Below are 18,322 nucleotides of genomic sequence, written 5' to 3'. Positions count from 1 at the left end.
ATAGCTGCACTATTTCTTAGTCCTTCTATTATTAGAGCCTTTAGACTAAACAATATGCCAAATACTACATAGAGCAGTGCCTCAACTGTAGCTCACAAATCAACAAGGCAGATGCAGAGACTGGATTAAGGGGGCTTTCTAGCAATGTTTCTCCCTAGTAAAAACTAAATTCAGCCATACACTACTGTTCTTCATTTACATAAAAACTGTGTCATCAAGAAAACCCTTTTATGAGTACTTTTAATAGTTAATTCTTCACCTTAACTCTAAACACAGGGAGACAGGAAGCAGACATTGAGCCTGCACAACATTATGCACTGAAGATAGCAATGGAATGTATATTCAAAATCATTTGAAAACTGCTACAGAAACATATTTTTCAAATGCCAAAAAAACTGAAAAGAAGAATCCTTGACTGAAAAGAATCTTTGGAGTCCAAGACTTATTATGAACAAAAATTGTGCATGGGTATTTCACGCAGCAAACACTATATTCTGCACAGAAAATTGGGGGCTTGCTTCTGTGTAAAATGTACCCATAGCTAACTTTTATACTTTTTTCTGTGCAGGAAAACAACTTTTTGGTCAAAAATAATGTTAGAAACAGAAGTATTTATGTAAAGAAATTTTTATGCCAAAAAAAATGTTCCTTACCATGCAAATTAACTGGGTACAAATTTTGCATACAACTCCTGAATTATAGGTTTCAAAAACTACTTGTGTTTGAAGATTTTCTCACAGTGGGAGGGACACTGTGAAACATGTCATCTATATATCTGAGATGTAATCAGAAGAATCAGTCAATTACATACCCTGTTTTCCCGAAAATAAGACAGTGTCTTATATTAATTTTTGCTCCCAAAGATGCACTAGGTTTTATTTTCAGGGGAGGTCATATTTTTCCATGTTGAACAAAAAAATGAACATTTATTATATACTGTACAGTAGTTATCATCACAAACCAGCATAACCAGACCAACTGTGAATCTTATCAAGAATTTCTTGTTACTACTATTATTTCCATGTTCAATGATCTATGGTACGTACATTTACCGATCCTGCATGCTCTGGTGTTCTGTTTGGCGGGCATGCTTCCAAACACAAACTTTGCTAGGTCTTACTTTCGGGGGAGGCCTTATATTTAGCAATTCAGCAAAACGTCTACTAGGTCTTCTTTTCAGGGAACCAGGGGAAACACCCAAGGCCTTAAAAGAATAAAGATGGGCTGGGAGTGTCACAGCTAAATTGTCAAGGAATGTGACATCTGACTTTGGATAAGCAATATATTCATTATAGGTACTTGATTTGTGTGTGTGTGTGTGTGTTACATACTTGCCACATAAGTGTAATAGTAATTATATATACTAAATCATTTCAAATTGGTTCTGTATGATGGCAAGGATAACAAGTTGATTATTATAAACCCCAAATGTCTAACATACATGGGCATTTTAATGTCTGAAGAAGCTCCATGTAATGGACTCGCTGTACTTCCAGAATATATTATGTGTATTGATTTCACTCATTGTTTTCTAGATAGTGTACCTTTTTACTAAATACATATTGAGCTCATATAGATTGTAAGACAGGACACCTGGTGACCTAGTCCCTCATGAAGGCCACAAACTCGTGGAGGCATCCCTAAGACTACTCTGTGATGAGATATGCCACTGTTAAACTTATTGGGATCCCAGTCATTGCCCCACTGATTATGGGAGAAAGAAGCTACTTCTTTTTTAAATTATCAGCTTAGAATTTTCTGTCTCTAACAGCATGCTTATACTGCTTCATTTGCATGAATAGTTCAGTAATTGTGTGGCAAGATTGACACTGTAGGTGCAACCCGGGGGAACCAAACAACAGCATCACTGGCACGATTACACTGTTTTGGCCAAAAAGGATTTCTAACCAGATTGGCACTGAATCATTTCACACCACAACATACCCAGTTCACAAAGTACTGACTACTTCTCAACATCCCCTTCCACTTCCCAAAGAGTTGGAGGAGAAGGTACACTGACTGCCCGAGCAAACTCACAGAAATGTAGACCAAATAAAAGCATTCTTGCAGCTTTCCTTCTTATAACTTTCTGGCAACAGAATTGAAAATAGCTTTAGTCCACAAGGTGGACTAAAGAGATCATTCTGTAAAGGATATTGTAAACACTGCACAACCCTCTCTATTTTTATAGTGAGCTAATTTTTGTAGGTAACACTCTCCCATTCTTTGTTTACAAAGTTAATTTGCCCTATTTGTTTACTCTGTCTCATTTACTTAAGGCAAATATGTTGAGAGACTAAAAGTCTTATCCAACCCTGGGAAAGGAAAACTAAATCAAGTATAGTGTTTTATTGGTAGATAAAGGGCAAACATTTACAATCTAACCAAATAGACAGTGAAGACCTTTAGCCAGTATTTACCAGAAACAAAATTAACCTTGAGTGGCAAATACTTATCAGATCTTAGAGCATTAATCATTGCTAGTGTAAAAAGTTAATCCCTTCAATTGCACAGAACACTATACAACTTGTAGAATTGAATATGTAATAAATACAACTTCATTCCTATTACATGTACTGTTTGGAAACCATCTGCTTTAGGTGAGGTATCTTTTAAACAAACTATCTACTTTTGACTAACTTTACTTCCCAACTAAATCACACCCAAACTCTTCAACATAAGCATTTAGAAGCAAATTGACTACTTGTGGATGATTTGGCATGTCCTGTTTGTAACATACATTTGATTAAAACAAACAACTGAACTATTCAATGTGCTGCCGGAAGCTTTCATGGCTGGAATCACTTGGTTGCTGTGAGTTTTCCGGGCTGTATGGCTATGTTCCAGAAGCAATTTCTCCTGATGTTTCACCCACTTCTATGGCAGGCATCCACTTGCCACTTGCCTAGTTTTCAACAGACCTCACAACCTCTGAGGATGCCTGCCATAGAAGTGGGCGAAACGTCAAGAGAAAATGCTTCTGGAACATGGCGTTACAGCCCGGAAAACACAGCAACCAAATTGAACTACTGTGAGAGAATGAGAGTACACAGAAAGACAGATTTCATCATGATTCCCATTAGAATGGCCTTATTTTAATTTCTGTTATTTATTTTTTATTAATTTCTACAAAATAAGAACACAGCGATAACCCATATGCCAACAATATATATCACAATCAAACAATGGTACATTAGAAAGTAGAGTGAGAGAAGAATGGGAGATACTGATTTATGAAGGTAATAAATAACGTAACTAAAATAATCATGAAATGGGTGCTAAGCTTTCCCTTGGAGTTAGCACTTGTTCGTCAAAGCAAGCTGGACTAGCAAACTGACCTTGCATGCATATGTGAAACCTAGTTAACTGACCATAGAACATTCAGAAATCCTTTTGGATTCATTAGTCTCTAGTGATGGACTATTTTAATAGTCCTCTTCCCCTGCAAAATTAAAAAAACTTATGGCAAATCTAAACCCAGCAAATCTAAACCCAGCAATAAATGCAGTGATTTTTCTATAGTAATATCCCCCCCCCCCCAAAAAAAACCCTACCTCTAGGTCACCATTAGATCAAAAAGTGAGATCAAGAGTTTATTCGGCTGCATATGTAGGGGCATAGATTATTAGAGACAGGCCCACTGCTGCCATGAAATCCTGAGCTGGCCCTGATAAGGGTGCCTCAGCATGGATGTTAAAAAATATTCAACACAAATAGTTTGAGGGAAGAGTAACACACCCGAGACCACTTCTAATAGTTCAGGTGGGCAGACAATTGCTCAGATTTGGGCTCCACATTGAAGGAGGGGCATTATGGAGAATTTCCTGACACTAAGAAGAACCTCCTTATGGTAAGAACTGTTCAGACTTGGAATATGCTGCCTCCAAGTGTGGTAGATCCTTTCTCTGGACATATTTAAACAGAAGCTAGATTACTGTCTGTCAGGAATGTTTTCTTTGTGTGTTCCTGAATGGAAGGGGGTTGTAGTCTCTTCCAACTCAATGATTCTATGATTCTATCTGGGTATATATATCCAGTTTTGATGAGTGAGTTTGAGTTTAATCAACATGATGACATGGACAAGTTGTTTGGAGAGATGAGACTAGCCACTCATCTGTTAGATCCATGTCCATCTTCACTAATTAATATTCCAAATTACCTCATTAGGCCAAGATCTTTTCATTTAGAGATGAATTGGTTGTTGCAGAGAAGTATTTTAAGAGTAAGAGAATTAATATGCTTTTATGCTCATAGCTATGCTTCAAATGCTTTTTAAATAAATAAATTGGTGTTAAAGTGACATTTTTGTTTTTTTCTAATACCTGCATGCTAAAATTGTTTACAAAGTCACTTTTCTCAGTGACTCTCAATCTAAAGTTCAGAGATAGGCAGGGTCCTTTTCAGCAGTCACCTCCATTGTGGAATGTTATCCCAAGAGAAGTTTGTCTCCTGCCTACTGTAATGAACTTTCAGCAACAAATACGAACATTTTAATTTTCCCACACCATTTTAATAGCATATCTACATTTTTATTATCACCTTCCATGACAAGTAATTTTTTTCATTAAGAAGTGTTTTTACATGATTCACCAACTTTTACTAATACATGCCATTATGAGTTTGTGCTGGATTTGGATATTACAGTTATGCTATTTTGTTTTATCAAGGAAATACTGTACTAAAACTAATGTCCTTTTCCTATATTTTTTCATAAGAAAAACAAATCAGTCACCTTCAGCAGTCAATTCATATGTTCGTGATCTAGTCTCGTCCATAACAGATTAGCAGTCTAAACATTCATAAACCAGGTAATGTACACTGGGAAATTCGAGCTAGAATGTAATCTCCCCTCATGAATAGAGGGATACTTCCAAGGACCCTTGTGGATACCTGAAACCATGGATAGTACCAAACCCTATCGTTTCGGAGCATGGTTGACTCCTGAAAGTTGATCCACTGCTACAAGGCTAAAAGGGCGTTCAAAACAATGTTCCCTGTGGCTGGGAAGATTCCCTCACCCCATCCCACTCACCTGCAGTTCTGCAGAGGACACGGGAACCAATCTGCTTCCATCTGTCCTCTCATTGCTTCCTCAACATGTGCTTGCACAGTACCGAGACGGCTTTGGTCGCCTTGGTGGATGACCTCCGCAGGGAACGGGACAGGGGGAGTGTGACCCTGCTGGTTCTCTTGGACATCTCAGCGGCTTTCGATACCATCGACCATGGTATCCTTCTGGGACGGCTCTCCGGGATGGGCCTTGGGGGTTCTGCTCTGCAGTGGCTCCAGTCCTTCCTGGAGGGCCGATCCCAGTTGGTGAAGCTGGGGGACACCTGCTCGGACCCCTGGCCATTGACCTGTGGGGTCCCGCAAGGTTCCATTCTCTCCCCCATGCTTTTTAACATCTACATGAAACCGCTGGGAGAGGTCATCCGGAGTTTTGGAGTGCGGTGCCATCTCTACGCAGATGACACCCAACTCTACTACTCTTTTCCATCAAACTCCAAGGAAGCCCCTCGGATTCTGGACCAGTGCTTGGCGGCTGTGATGGGCTGGATGAGGGCGAACAAGCTGAAACTTAATCCTGATAAGACAGAGGTCCTCCAGGTCAGTCGCATGTCTGATCGGGGTATTGGGTGGCAACCTGTGCTTGACGGGGTCGCACTCCCCCTGAAGGCGCAGGTCCGCAGCTTGGGGGTTCTCCTGGACTCATCTCTGACACTTGAGGCTCAGGTGTCGGCGGTGGCCGGGAGGGCCTTTGCACAACTAAAACTTGTGCGCCAGCTGTGACCATACCTCGTGAAGTCTAATCTGGCTACAGTGGTCCATGCCTTAGTTACCTCTAGATTGGATTATTGCAACGCACTCTACGTGGGGCTGCCTTTGAAGACGGCCCGGAAACTCCAACTAGTTCAGCGGGCGGCAGCCAGGTTCCTAACAGGAGCGAATTACAGGGAGCGGTCTACTCCCCTGTTTAAGGAGCTCCACTGGCTGCCATTCACCTTCCGGACCCAATTCAAGGTGCAGGTGTTGACCTACAAAGCCCTGAACGGTTTGGGACCCACTTACCTTTCTGACCGCATCTCCCCCTATGAACCCGCACGCTCCCTTCATTCATCGGGGGAGGCCCTCCTCTCGCTCCCACCTCCGTCACAAGTACGGTTGGTGGGGACGAGGGAGAAGGCCTTCTCCGTGGCGGCCCCCCGGCTCTGGAATGCGCTCCCCAGGGAAATTAGGGAAGCTGCCACCTTGGAAGTGTTCAGGAAGAGCCTGAAAACCTGGCTCTTCAAACAGGTCTTTGAAGAAGTACCGCCTACTGTATGCTAAACCCTTGTACTAGCGGTTTCTTCTGACCAGTTGTACCTGTTGGTTAACTCCTTGACATAGCCTCAGAGTTCACCCCAGTTTAAGGCTCTTCCCATGACCTTGTAGCACCTTAACTTCCTTCTTGTTTACAAGTTCCACTCAGTGCACTTTGCCCAGCTCATTTTATGTTTTTATTGCTGTGTTTTTCATGTGTTTTATAATGATTGTGATTTTAATGCCTTTTAAATTTATTAGTGTGTTTTTGTATTTGATATTACTGTATGATGGTTTTATATCTGTAAGCCACCCCGAGTCCCTCTGGGGAAATGGTGGCGGGGTACAAAAATAAAATAATAATAATAATAATAATAATTATTATTATTATTATTATTATTATTATTATTATTATTTGGAAGATGGGAGGTCAACATCTGGCCCAAGCATCCCTTGGAATTGTATTGGTAAACCAAGAGATGGCCATAAACACATCCACTTTCACATGACAATCTCAATCTCCCAGTATGTTTTCAGACTGGAGTTGACTAAGAAACTCAAACCATGGAAAATGAACCCGTGGATATTGTATTTGAGTAGGAACAAAATTACACCGCTTAATCCACATGAATTACAAACATAATGCAACTGTGGTAAAGTTTATCATTTAGGCCAAACAAGCAAATCACAGGGTTATATTACTTAAAAAAGCATATCTGGCAAAATTACAACTGTGCCAAGGAGATTCAGATAATTTACTCTGGCTGAATAAGCAACATTGATTTTGTTTTGTATGTACAAATATTTCATATTTGGGATGGAAATTAAGGATTTCAACGCTATACAACCAACACTTAGAAAACAAACAATACAAAGACAAGAGTAAATTAACAACAATAATAAAAGGCTTATGTTAATCTGCAGTGTATGGCTATACTCTAAAGTCATTCTATAAAAATATATCCGGAATGAACTCTATAAAAATCACCTAATTTCTGGTTACAAAATTACTCTTAATTTTTTATAATTAAAACCTTTTTATAATTGAAATCAATATTTTAACTTAGGAAAATGGCCCTATTATTTCATTCTTCACTAGGCTATAACAAAACATTTAAAGACTGTGTGTGCAACCAGCATATGTGGTGGTGGAAGGTAATAAAATACCCACTGTGTTGCTATGAATGCCAAAAGCATGGCTAGTTCCGAGTTATGTGCTGGTGTGTAAAACTATAATATAAACTATAGATTTGTGATTCTTGGCAGACAGTCACCATCTTGTTAAAGACATCTAAGATCTAGTATCTTGGTGGAGGTGATATTCACTGTTTATTTTAGCTTTGGTTGTTAGGAGTTACCATGAAGGTTTTGTTATTCCATGACATCAGCTGTTCTAAAGGGAATGTGTGCCAGTGAATTTCAGTAATGACTCTTGTCTCACCACACTGAAAACCCAGCCAAGCTTGGCTGCACCTGCAGACCAGCTGAGTAGAGGAAAAACTGAAGTATAAAGATTAAGTGGAATTTCTTATTTGGTTCCTAATGAATCAAAATTCCTCTGGAGGGAAGTGGAAGGCAGTCTTCTTTGGTTTTCCTTCACTTCTCAAAGTACAATTTTTGAAAGCTCCAAAGCAACACACATCTGTCCAAAGAAGGATGCTTCCTGCAGGATGCATTAAGGCAAATACATACATTACACAAGAATTACTGTTTTCCTTTGGTAACCTTTTTCTTCAAGTTGTAAAACTCATAATTTAAATTGGGAAAGTGTAAGCTTCTGAGCAGTGACTAGTATATATAATTCCAGCCATTAAAAAAACAAGAAAAAGAAGTCTGCTGACTAACAGATTTTGTAATAAATAAATTATTCCAATTAAAACAGGCAGTGATAAGCAATTATCAACTGTTAAACTATATTAATACTGCTACTATAGAAAAATATTTCACTATGTTTATATTCATCAAAATCCACAAGATATCTTAACTAAAAATAAATACTTTAACAGAACACACACAATACCATATCACCAACTGCAGCAAAACAATAATTATGCATACCATCTGTGCATGACTGTTCAGCTTTCTTCTTATTTCTAGTAATATTAGCTGCACGTTAGAACTACACAATATACTGTATAACTTGCGCATTAGCATTGCACATTCATTCACCTCTGTCCTGGTACTTCCTTCAAAATAATGTTGCTTTATGAAATATAAAAGTACAAACATGGGCCTATCCCAATTGGTTTCCGGATGATTTTCATCTTGAAAGATACGGATCTGTGGGCGGAGGTGATCAATGCCTCTGAGTTGTCATGGACAGATCACTTTCTGGTCAGGACTAGTATCACAGCTACAACCTTTCCCTGCAATGGTCCACTCTCAAAAGCTAATGGATCCTCTGAGATTCCAGGAGACCTTAGAGCAGTGGTTCCCAACCTGTGGGTCCCCAGATGTTTTGGCCTTCAACTCCCAGAAATCCTAAGAACTGGTAAACTGGATGGGATTTTTGGGAGTTGTAGGCCAAAACACCTGGGGATCACAGGTTGAGAACCACTGCCTTAGAGGATGGATGGCATTACTGACGATCCTGAATCACTGGTCAATAAGTGCAATCAAAATCTAACCAGGGCTATTAAATGATTGCTCCCAAACATCCTCTCCAACCCGTGACAAAACAGGCTCCCTGGTATATAGCAACCCTCAGGGAAATGAAACAGGAAGGATGACTAAAGCACAGATGGTGGAAAACTCAACTTTTATGCGACAAGACACGGTATAGACAGCACCTTTGCTTCTATAAGGTGGCAACACTTGAAGTGAAGAAAGCTTTCTTCTCTGCATGCATTGCGTCTGCCAATTCATGTCCAGCTGAGCTGTTCAGAGTGGTGAGAGGCTTAACCCAGGTGCCCTCCCCTTTGAACCCTTACAAGGTCTGTGCTGTTTACAAGATGAATTTGAAAGATAAGATTGGGATACCTAAAGCACAACCTAAAACACTAAAATAGAATTAAACCAAGGACTATTAAAAATAAATATTCCCTGCTCTGCCTTCTGACTGACCAGGAGCACCTCTGTCTTGCCAGATTAAGTTTCAGTTTGTTTGCCCACATCCAGTCCATTACTGATATCAGGCATTGGTTTAGGATCAAGACAGAAAAATGTAGCCTCTTCCAAATTTTCAAGCAAATGAGAATGGGAAGTTCATCAGGTCCAAGGATGAATTTTCTACCCCGGGACCCTTTGTTGGCTGGGAGTGGGTGGGAGTAAAGCACCACTTAAAACTGTCAGAAATCTCCTTCTCAGCTTGAACAATTCTCCTTCCCTCCCTCACGCACATACACCAAAGAGAAAGGGGCCATGTGATCTATTAAACCACTGCTTCTGGAGGCTTCCAAGAGGCAGTCTACCTTTTCTTATTTTTTTCCAGATAAAGAATGATCTGATGAGTAAAGGGGATCAAGGGGTCTCAAAAAAGTTATAGGGTTAGAACTAAGGCTGCATGAAGTTTTAGAGCCTTCCTTAACCAAAACCATAATATATGAGGTTTGAGGGAACATTCCATAAAGCTTTTATAAAATAAAACATCCTAGGCCTTTATATCAATAACAATTAAAATATATTTCAATTGAATTTTAAAAATTATTTCCACTATTTTAATTCTTTTTCAATATTTACTTTGCTTACTTTTAATTGTATTGCTTCTTTAGTCATTGTGAGCTTCTTTGGATCGAAATCTTGATGGAAAAACATGATGCAAATGTAAGAAAAACAGGGAGGAGTCACTACTAGATTTTAAATGCTTTCACTATGAACACCACTGGAGCGGTACCTATGGTTCTACTCACATTTGCATGTTTTTTAACTGCTAGGTTGGCAGAAGCTGGGGCCAACAGCAGGAGCTCACTCCGCTCCCTGGATTTGAACTACTGACCTTTCAGTCAGCAAGTTCAGCAGCTCAGTGGTTTAACCTGCTGCGCCATTGGGGGCTCATATAGTATAGTTCAATAATTTAACTATTAGTTGAATTTATATCTCAGTAAAATCGCCCTAAAAAATAATGCCACTGATCACCCAAGAGGTAGGTAGTCCTGCAATAAAACACAGCTCCATACTTGGCACTCCCTGTAATTGTTTGCCTTTCAAGGCAATGGTCAATGGTCTACAACAATGAACGTAGCCATAGGCTACACTCTAGCAACTATTCCCAAAAGGGGGGAGTTGACCTTTTCTGTGACCTATGGTGAAACACTTCCTATTATCAGAGAAGATATAAAGACTAACCATAAATTCTGAAAACTCACATTTATTTACACACATTTGTGTGTTTGGCCTATTACTTTTCATCCTTCCAACTATTAATTACATTCATTTTTGTCTTACCTTAGATCTTTCACTTCAACGTGGCCTGGCAGATAATTCATAACACTACCAAGATACAGCAACTGCATTGAGATCACAACAGATGAGAAAAATATATATTAAAAAGCTGCTGTGACTGCTTCTTCTCTAGGTCTGCTGTTAATAGAACACAGCTGGGATACATCTGTCAGTTTTAGTTCGCAAATCTTCATTAAAAACAACTCAGGCTGATCTATCCCTGAATTACAGAACACTGAACGTGGGCATTCAGAACATTAATTTTTGGTCTGCTGCTAGAGGGTAACAAACAACCCTAAAAGGCTAAGATGTATTGACCATGGTACCATTTGTGTATATGGCATTTAATGATACAGAACACTCTTCCTGCATTTAGAGCAGCAGAAAAGTATGTCTGCTATTGTATTTTGTAGCCTTCAGCTATGAAAGACTGGAAAAGGTTGTAATAAAAATGCAGCCTATTCGTACAGAGTTGGTATTTTCACTTTTTTTAAGATCACAGTTGCAATGTCTGACAAGCATTTTGCTCTTATCAATAACAGAAAAATGTTTTATAATCTCCGCCTAACATTGTGTGATAATTTATTATTGGTGCTTATAAGTCACTTTTCCACGTGTGGCTCAGTTATTTTGAAATAGAATATAGAACAATAATACAATAAAATATAAGCAACTGAATAAACATGATGATGGGCTGTTAACTGTACTCAGTCATGCTCACGCCTTTCTACCATTTGTGCCCTAGTTATTCTCCCATTGGCTTTGTACTTTTACTTTCTCAAAATATCAAAGAATAGGTACAGGTCTGTGGTGTGATGCCTGGAGATATTCCTGTATCAGGCAAGAGAGCTGGGCTCATGTCATCTCATTTCATGAGTCCCCAAAGATGGACAACCGCCCATTGTTGAAGTATATTACTAAACTGACTGTTATATTTTATGTGAACTGTGAATAAGTCAACACCTCCTTGGAGATGGAAAAAAACAAGAAGCTTGAGGCAGATGACTTGATGACAGACTACTACAAAAATCTGTTCCTAATACAGTAGAGTCTCACTTATCCAAGCTAAACGGGCCGGCAGAAGCTTGGATAAGTGAATATCTTGGATAATAAGGAGGGATTAAGGAAAAGCCTATTAAACATCAAATTAGGTTATGATTTTACAAATTAAGCACCAAAACATCATGTTATACAACAAATTTAACAGAAAAAGCAGTTCAATACGCAGTAATGTTATGTTGTCATTACTGTATTTATGAATTTAGCACCAAAATATCACGATATATTGAAAACATTGATTATAAAAATGGCTTGGATTATCCAGAGGCTTGGATAAGCGAGGCTTGGATAAGTGAGACTCTACTCTACATGTAAGAAATTATTTAATGGAGGGTGACAAACCCATGTGGGTAAAAATGCTGTAGGTGGGGTTTCCTACTCCTTTTGACTGGTTTGTGAGTTAAGTCCTATATGGCATTCTTTCTTTTGCTGTGCATGCCATGTAAATATGTAGGAGAAGAACAAGGCGAGATCAGGTAAACAAAATGTAACGAGATAGGGGGATTTCCAGTTGCCGTATATATTTCTACTAGAACACCTTTCAACCCACGTATTTCTCCATGCTATACTTCCTACTATAAAATATGTACTTTAAATGGCAGCTTTTAAGGTTTATACAGCTGCTCTACTAGTACCAGAAAGTTCAATTTTTTAAAAAGATACCACTTTAGAATTCTCAACTAACTTTTTCCAATTAAGTACATTTTTCTTTAGCTGCTTTAAGGAGCACTTAAATTTATTATAGTTTTTCTTTAACAAATAGCCTCAAGAGCCATTGCTTCCTCTGAACAAAACTGGAGGCCGGATGTTCAGCCTTATTACAAGTACCCTATATAAACACATTGAACCACTCATAAAAAACTGCTGTTTAGAAAACAAAGAGATACGAATAAATGAATGTTCCCTACACCAAAGTCATCAAGCTGTTATTCAAGCTTAATCGTCCCATGTGCTTTTTATCAAACTTTAAATCACTCCCTACCCCTGACAACATGCTTCAATGGACTGTGTTGTTGGCCTGTGACCCTCTTATAAAGTGGTGCAAACGTCAAGTCCTGTAGAAGTCTGCTCTAGCTAGGCCATGGACTCGAAAGCTCCTAAATCAAAGATATGCTCCTGGGAATAAATGTGGTTCCAAATGATGTAAGTATAACAGTATGTCACACACCATTTCAAAATTAATACAACATTAAAAATAAAGAATGTGTGGGTAGGAAATATAAACACAGATGATATAACGTTAGTTTGATGCCAGTTGCTGTCTGTTTTCAATCAAGCCAGCTGTTGACAAGTTATTTTAAAAGGAGGAAAAGGCTCACTAACTTAGGGAGAATTTTGTTTAGAGCAGACCCAAGGTCATTTTTAAAACTGTAATACAAATAAAGCCATTCAAAGTACGCATACACACACCCAAAGAACAAGGCAAGTATAGTCTCACATTAAGCTACTACTGTACAAAATTTATCGGCTTTACGGCAGGGCTGGCCACAAAGAAATTAAAATAGTTATATAAATACAGAAAAGATGAATGTGCAAAAACATTACAATGGAAACACAAAAAGATTGCCCGAGCCTAACATGATATACTGTATTCATGTGTATCTTTTCCTTTTATCTCACTTAAAGAGGCCAACAAGTTCTTCAAAACACCTTTAGAAGCCACATTAAAATCACATTAATACAGAATAAAACAATTTCTTAAAATTAGATAGATAATTTCTACAACCAACTGCAATAAACTTACCCACAGTCCAGTCATGTTAACAGGGAATAAATAGTTTGCTAACCTGATACGGTCAGGTTGCTTACCTGTAACCATGTTTCTTTGAGTGTACTCTGTGAATTCATACTAATGGAGAAGGCTGCGCCTGCGCAGGCTCCAACGGAAACTCTTCCAAGCTAAAGTTTGAATTTTGGCGGTAACCACGCCCCTCTCGCCGCAGGGCATGTAAGGCAGCCCTGGGCGCTCACTCCCCAGTTCCTGCGTCGCAAAGGCAACGAGAAAGAGAGAGGTTTGCCAGCGGGGATGGAAGGGCGAGTTTGTGTGAATTCATAGAGTACACTCGAAGAAACATGGTTACAGGTAAGCAACCTGACCTTTTTCTTCGTGTACTCTGTGAATGCACACTAATGGAGACTAGCAAGCTGAGGTCCAGGACGATGGGACAGAGCAAACCCGTCAATGAGTTGAATGTCCAAACCCAATGTTTATTTGGTACAGAAGAAATAAGGCACAATGCGGAATGGGATCGGAATGTGGACCCAGTGCACATAACGAAAGACATAACAGCGTCAAAGTGTACCCCCTGCCATCATGGCCACTCGGTGTGAGCAGGGGACAAGTGCAATCAGAAATAGCAATATCTCCAAAAAGGAGAAACAAAGTATAACCCGTCCCTGAAATAGGGCCTACGGGCCAAAGTAACTGCAACCAAGAAAGCTACTTTCCATGAAAGCAAATGGAGGTTTGCTGAGGCCAGCGGTTCGAAAGGGGAGGACGTGAGTTGGGACAACACGAGCTCGTCGGCAGACAGACGTTATTGTAGCCCCTCAAAAAGGTTTTTTATGAGATAGTCTGCAAACAGGGAAGGCTAGCCATGACACTGAAAACACCAAGACAGGGCAGCTAGATAGGATTTGATAGAAGCCAGAGACAGCTTTTGACCGGTATCAGGGTTGAGAAAGAGTCGATGTTTCGGGACTAAAGGAAGGTACGAAACCGAGAGATCTTGTAAGCGTAGGCCTTGGTCGTAGCAGGCTGTTGGGCTGCCTGGAGGTTCGGAAGGGAGCTCAGGCAAGGATCCTCCATGCAGAGAGATGGAGAGAATTTGCCCGTTTTGCCTGGTCAAGAGGTGAGGAAGAGACGGAAGAGAGCGAAATGGATACCCAATCTGTGCTATGGTGAGAAACTCACAAGTGATAAAGCTAATAGTATAGTTATTTATTTAACATCAAAATAATCATCATGATCATCCTGGAGTCAAAATACTCAGGTTCTATAGTTCTTCCCCCCCTTTCAAAACCACTTTCCCTGTGTTCTCAGCTTCCTCTTGAACCATAAACTGCCTTTCTTATTAGGCACCCAAATCACAAGGCTCATTTTATTAACAAGTCTCTGTTGGTTCCTCCTGCCCAAAGGTTAATATGGATAATAAATCAATTTATCATTAAGACTGGAGCTTAAACAAAAACATTGTTGCCACCACATTTATTCATTTATGGTGCAAACAGCACATATCTAAGAACTTTTTTCAATGAGAAAGAATATCTCCAACCTTTCATTCTCAGATTTGCTAGCCTGAATTGAGGCACCAGGATTGTATTTTTGCCAGCTCAAAAAAAAAAACTACACATTCTCTAAAGCAGGACTTCTTAAATTTTTCCACTCACAACCCCTTTCCACCCAAGACATTTTTACATGATCCCATGTATATAAGGTTAAAGGTATAAAATCAAAGATTAACTAATAATAGTTAATAATTATTATTAACTAATAATAAATAGCATTTGCAAAGCTTGCCAAACAGGCTGTTTTTCATCTTATGAAGTACAGCTGAAGATGAGTCCACTGTAAATAACGCATGTTGTTGCTAACAGATTTGTGTAAATGAGTGTGTTCAAAAATATTTTACTGTGGCCAATTTTTGGGACCCCAACATTGAGCTAATGGGACTCCATATAGATTCAGGACCCATGGTTTAAGAAGCAGTGCTCTAAAGAAATGGCTCAGATTGTTTCTGTGTTATTATACCATATATAACATTGTAATTTTATTTCTATTTTGAAACCTTATAGAAAAGTCTCTATGTAAATAGGCCTCTATCTCTGAAGAGCAAGGTAAAAGCCAAGTTGAAGAAATCACAAGATTCTCAAAATCAAAACTCTGGAAAACTTCTAAGGGGGAAATCCAGAAAAACGGGGGAGGGGGGGGTGCGGAGACAGAGATGGGACTGACAACTGAGTAGGAGCGGAAATTAAATTGAGTGCCTGAAAAGGAAGGACGAAAGAAGCGACACACAGAGATTAAAAAACAGTACAGTGAAAAACATCTCATTTTCTGGATAGTACATTTCCTGGTTCACAGCAAGAAGTTATTTTAAAATGTCCCCAGGGATGGAAGTGACACTGCACGTTACAATATTTTGCAACTTTTCCCTATTTGTTCCATTTACAACTTTTGCACTGCCCATTTAACCATTTCCTTTCTTTAATAGCATTTTAAATCCCAAACATTTTATAATGGTTAATACTAACCAGCTTAGTCAAAATCATCTCAAATCAAGGAAGGGCTTCATGAGAACCACCGCTCCTCTTGATGTTCCTCCAGCAGCAGCAAGGGTGTCCCTCTGGGCAGCTAAACCTGGCAATTCTAACTGGATGGCCCTCCATGAGGGTCCTCCTCCAGGGGCAAACCAAGAATGGGCAACTTGGAAGTCCCTGAACAGACTCAGAAGCGGAGTGGGCAGATCTAAAGACAACTTGGCAAGGTGGCACTACCTGGAGGATTCCTCCACCTTGTGTGACTGTGGGGCAGAACAAACAACTCCGCATATGTATGCTTGCCCACAATGTCCTGCCTCATGTACAGAGGAGGAGTTGCTTAAAGCTACGGACAATGCGGTTGCTGTTGCCCGCTTTTGGTCTAAAACTATTTAGTTGCTTGTGATTTCCTTTTTTTTCATCATTTTAAAATGTATTTGTTATGCAATGCTTTTGACACGAAATAAATAAGAAGTCAAAATCATCAATCCTGAGAGGGCCATCCTAGGCCACAGAGACAACGACTAAGCTTTGCTGAGTTGCTCATCTCTGCTGAGTAACCATAATGATTCAAATCATATTAATGGATCAAATCACATTAAAACTCATTTAACTGATGGCAGCACACTGGACATACACCCATGTGATAAAATAATGACTAGTTAATTTAGTTCACTGGAGCAAAAATCCTAATTGTGCCTTATGATTTGCAACCAGGCAGCAAACTGTACCGAATAGGGATTAGGATAAAATAACATTCTGAGACTGATAATGGAGCAGCAGGATGCATAACTAATTGTTCTTTTCTCATCCTCCTCTCTGCATAGCCTTGGACTCCCAAGAAACCTTATCCAGTGGGTGAGTACTCCCACCTGAACTATAGGATCTGTTTTGTACTGAACTATAGGAGGAAAGATTGGCTGGGAAACATTAACAATTTCACATGTCTGTGGGCAAAGTAGATGGTACAAGAAAAGGACAAAGTTGCATGTTCCTCTTCTATTGAATATAGCATCTAGTCCGAGGGCCTTATAAAACTCCCCCTCTCATCCCAGAATTGTTTTGAATTTTTCTTACCAGATTTCAAAACTGTTAGTGGCTCAAGTGAGGAACAGAACCGGTAGACACAAGATGGGTAAAACCCCTTCTCTCTCATCCATTTATCAATTCAAAACACTAATTCCCTTGTTTTCTTCATAATGGGTTGAGACCACACATTTGCCAAGACAAACTCTAAGTTGACCCTGTGGTTCATGGAAAACTAGACAAAAATGCCTGTGGTTACTGAAAGACAAATCACCAGCAGACACCTATATATTCCTTGATTAACTGATAAAAATGTGAATCATAATTTTTGTTGTTCTGTTTGTTAGCTTCTTTATGAGCAAAGTAATTTATATGACAGATCCATAACCACTAAATCTGAACCAGAATGTTAAACGTAATTCAACAGCATGAAGAACATTGTAGAAGTGTACACAAGTTTTCATTAGTATAATAAAGCAAGTGTCAATGTACACACGGCTTCCTGGAGATTAATGAAAGGTAAGACAACATTGTTACTTGATACCCACTGGGTATTACCCAGGAAATTCTCTCTATATATTGATTGAAAATCTTATTCTTTCCTTACCAGCAATGTTATATTTATTTCCTGTTCAATGGATGATGACACTTGTGATATCAATGACACTTCATTTACTACTTACATTTGGAGCAGTCCCACATTCTACAAGGTTAGCACAGAGAGATATAGGTTAACTGTCAAATAATAATAATGATCGTCTAAGAGTATTACTATTTCGCCATTGTAGTTCTTAGTATGGAGAGAAATGTTTTGACATCTAATATAGTTTTGAAATATATAGATTTTATTTCCTAAACAAGTAAAAAGAAATATGACTTCGCTACTCTCACACAGTATCACTGTTGCAAAAACTGACATTGACCACTTAGGTCAGTTTCAAACTGTCATAGAAGAAAGCAGTTTCGGTATGTGAATGATTAGATTGGTAATCCTGGACCCAGTTTGAGACCCAGATAATGCTCACACACACCACAGAGACTGGTCTTGGACTGGTTCCAGGATCTGCAGGTTTTTCTCATCTTCTCCCCTAAGGAGCCAACTTTGTGTACTAAGTGGTTTACACTACAGCACACTGATGTCTACTAAGGGCTCCATTTCCAACTATTCTCCAACTTTGCTTGTATTAGATTATCTGGTTTAAAGCATGCTAGAACATGCTTCCACAGCATGCATTGTCTACCACCACATTTTAAAGTTAGCTTGCATTAAATGGTCGGTGCAGAGGGGGCCTAAGAA

The 18,322-nt window shown here is 39.2% G+C and overlaps 1 protein-coding gene across 6 annotated transcripts in view; it reads right to left on the bottom strand.

The window, feature by feature from the left end:
* Positions 1-18,322, bottom strand: part of rad51b (RAD51 paralog B) — a 397,175-nt gene that overhangs the window by 298,202 nt on the left and 80,651 nt on the right. The window contains exon 8 of one of the 6 annotated variants that reach the window (XM_062968055.1): positions 10,684-10,745. The exons of the other annotated variants lie outside the window; for them this stretch is intronic. Within the exon in view, the coding sequence (XP_062824125.1) occupies positions 10,684-10,745 (62 nt within the window). The remainder of the gene's footprint in view (positions 1-10,683; positions 10,746-18,322) is intronic. 6 annotated transcript variants of the gene reach the window in all.

This window comes from Anolis carolinensis, chromosome 1 (assembly GCF_035594765.1).
Source record: "Anolis carolinensis isolate JA03-04 chromosome 1, rAnoCar3.1.pri, whole genome shotgun sequence".
Lineage (NCBI taxonomy): Eukaryota > Metazoa > Chordata > Lepidosauria > Squamata > Dactyloidae > Anolis > Anolis carolinensis.
Note: the sequence above shows the minus strand (reverse complement) of the source record. Positions and strands in the feature narration are given on the sequence as shown.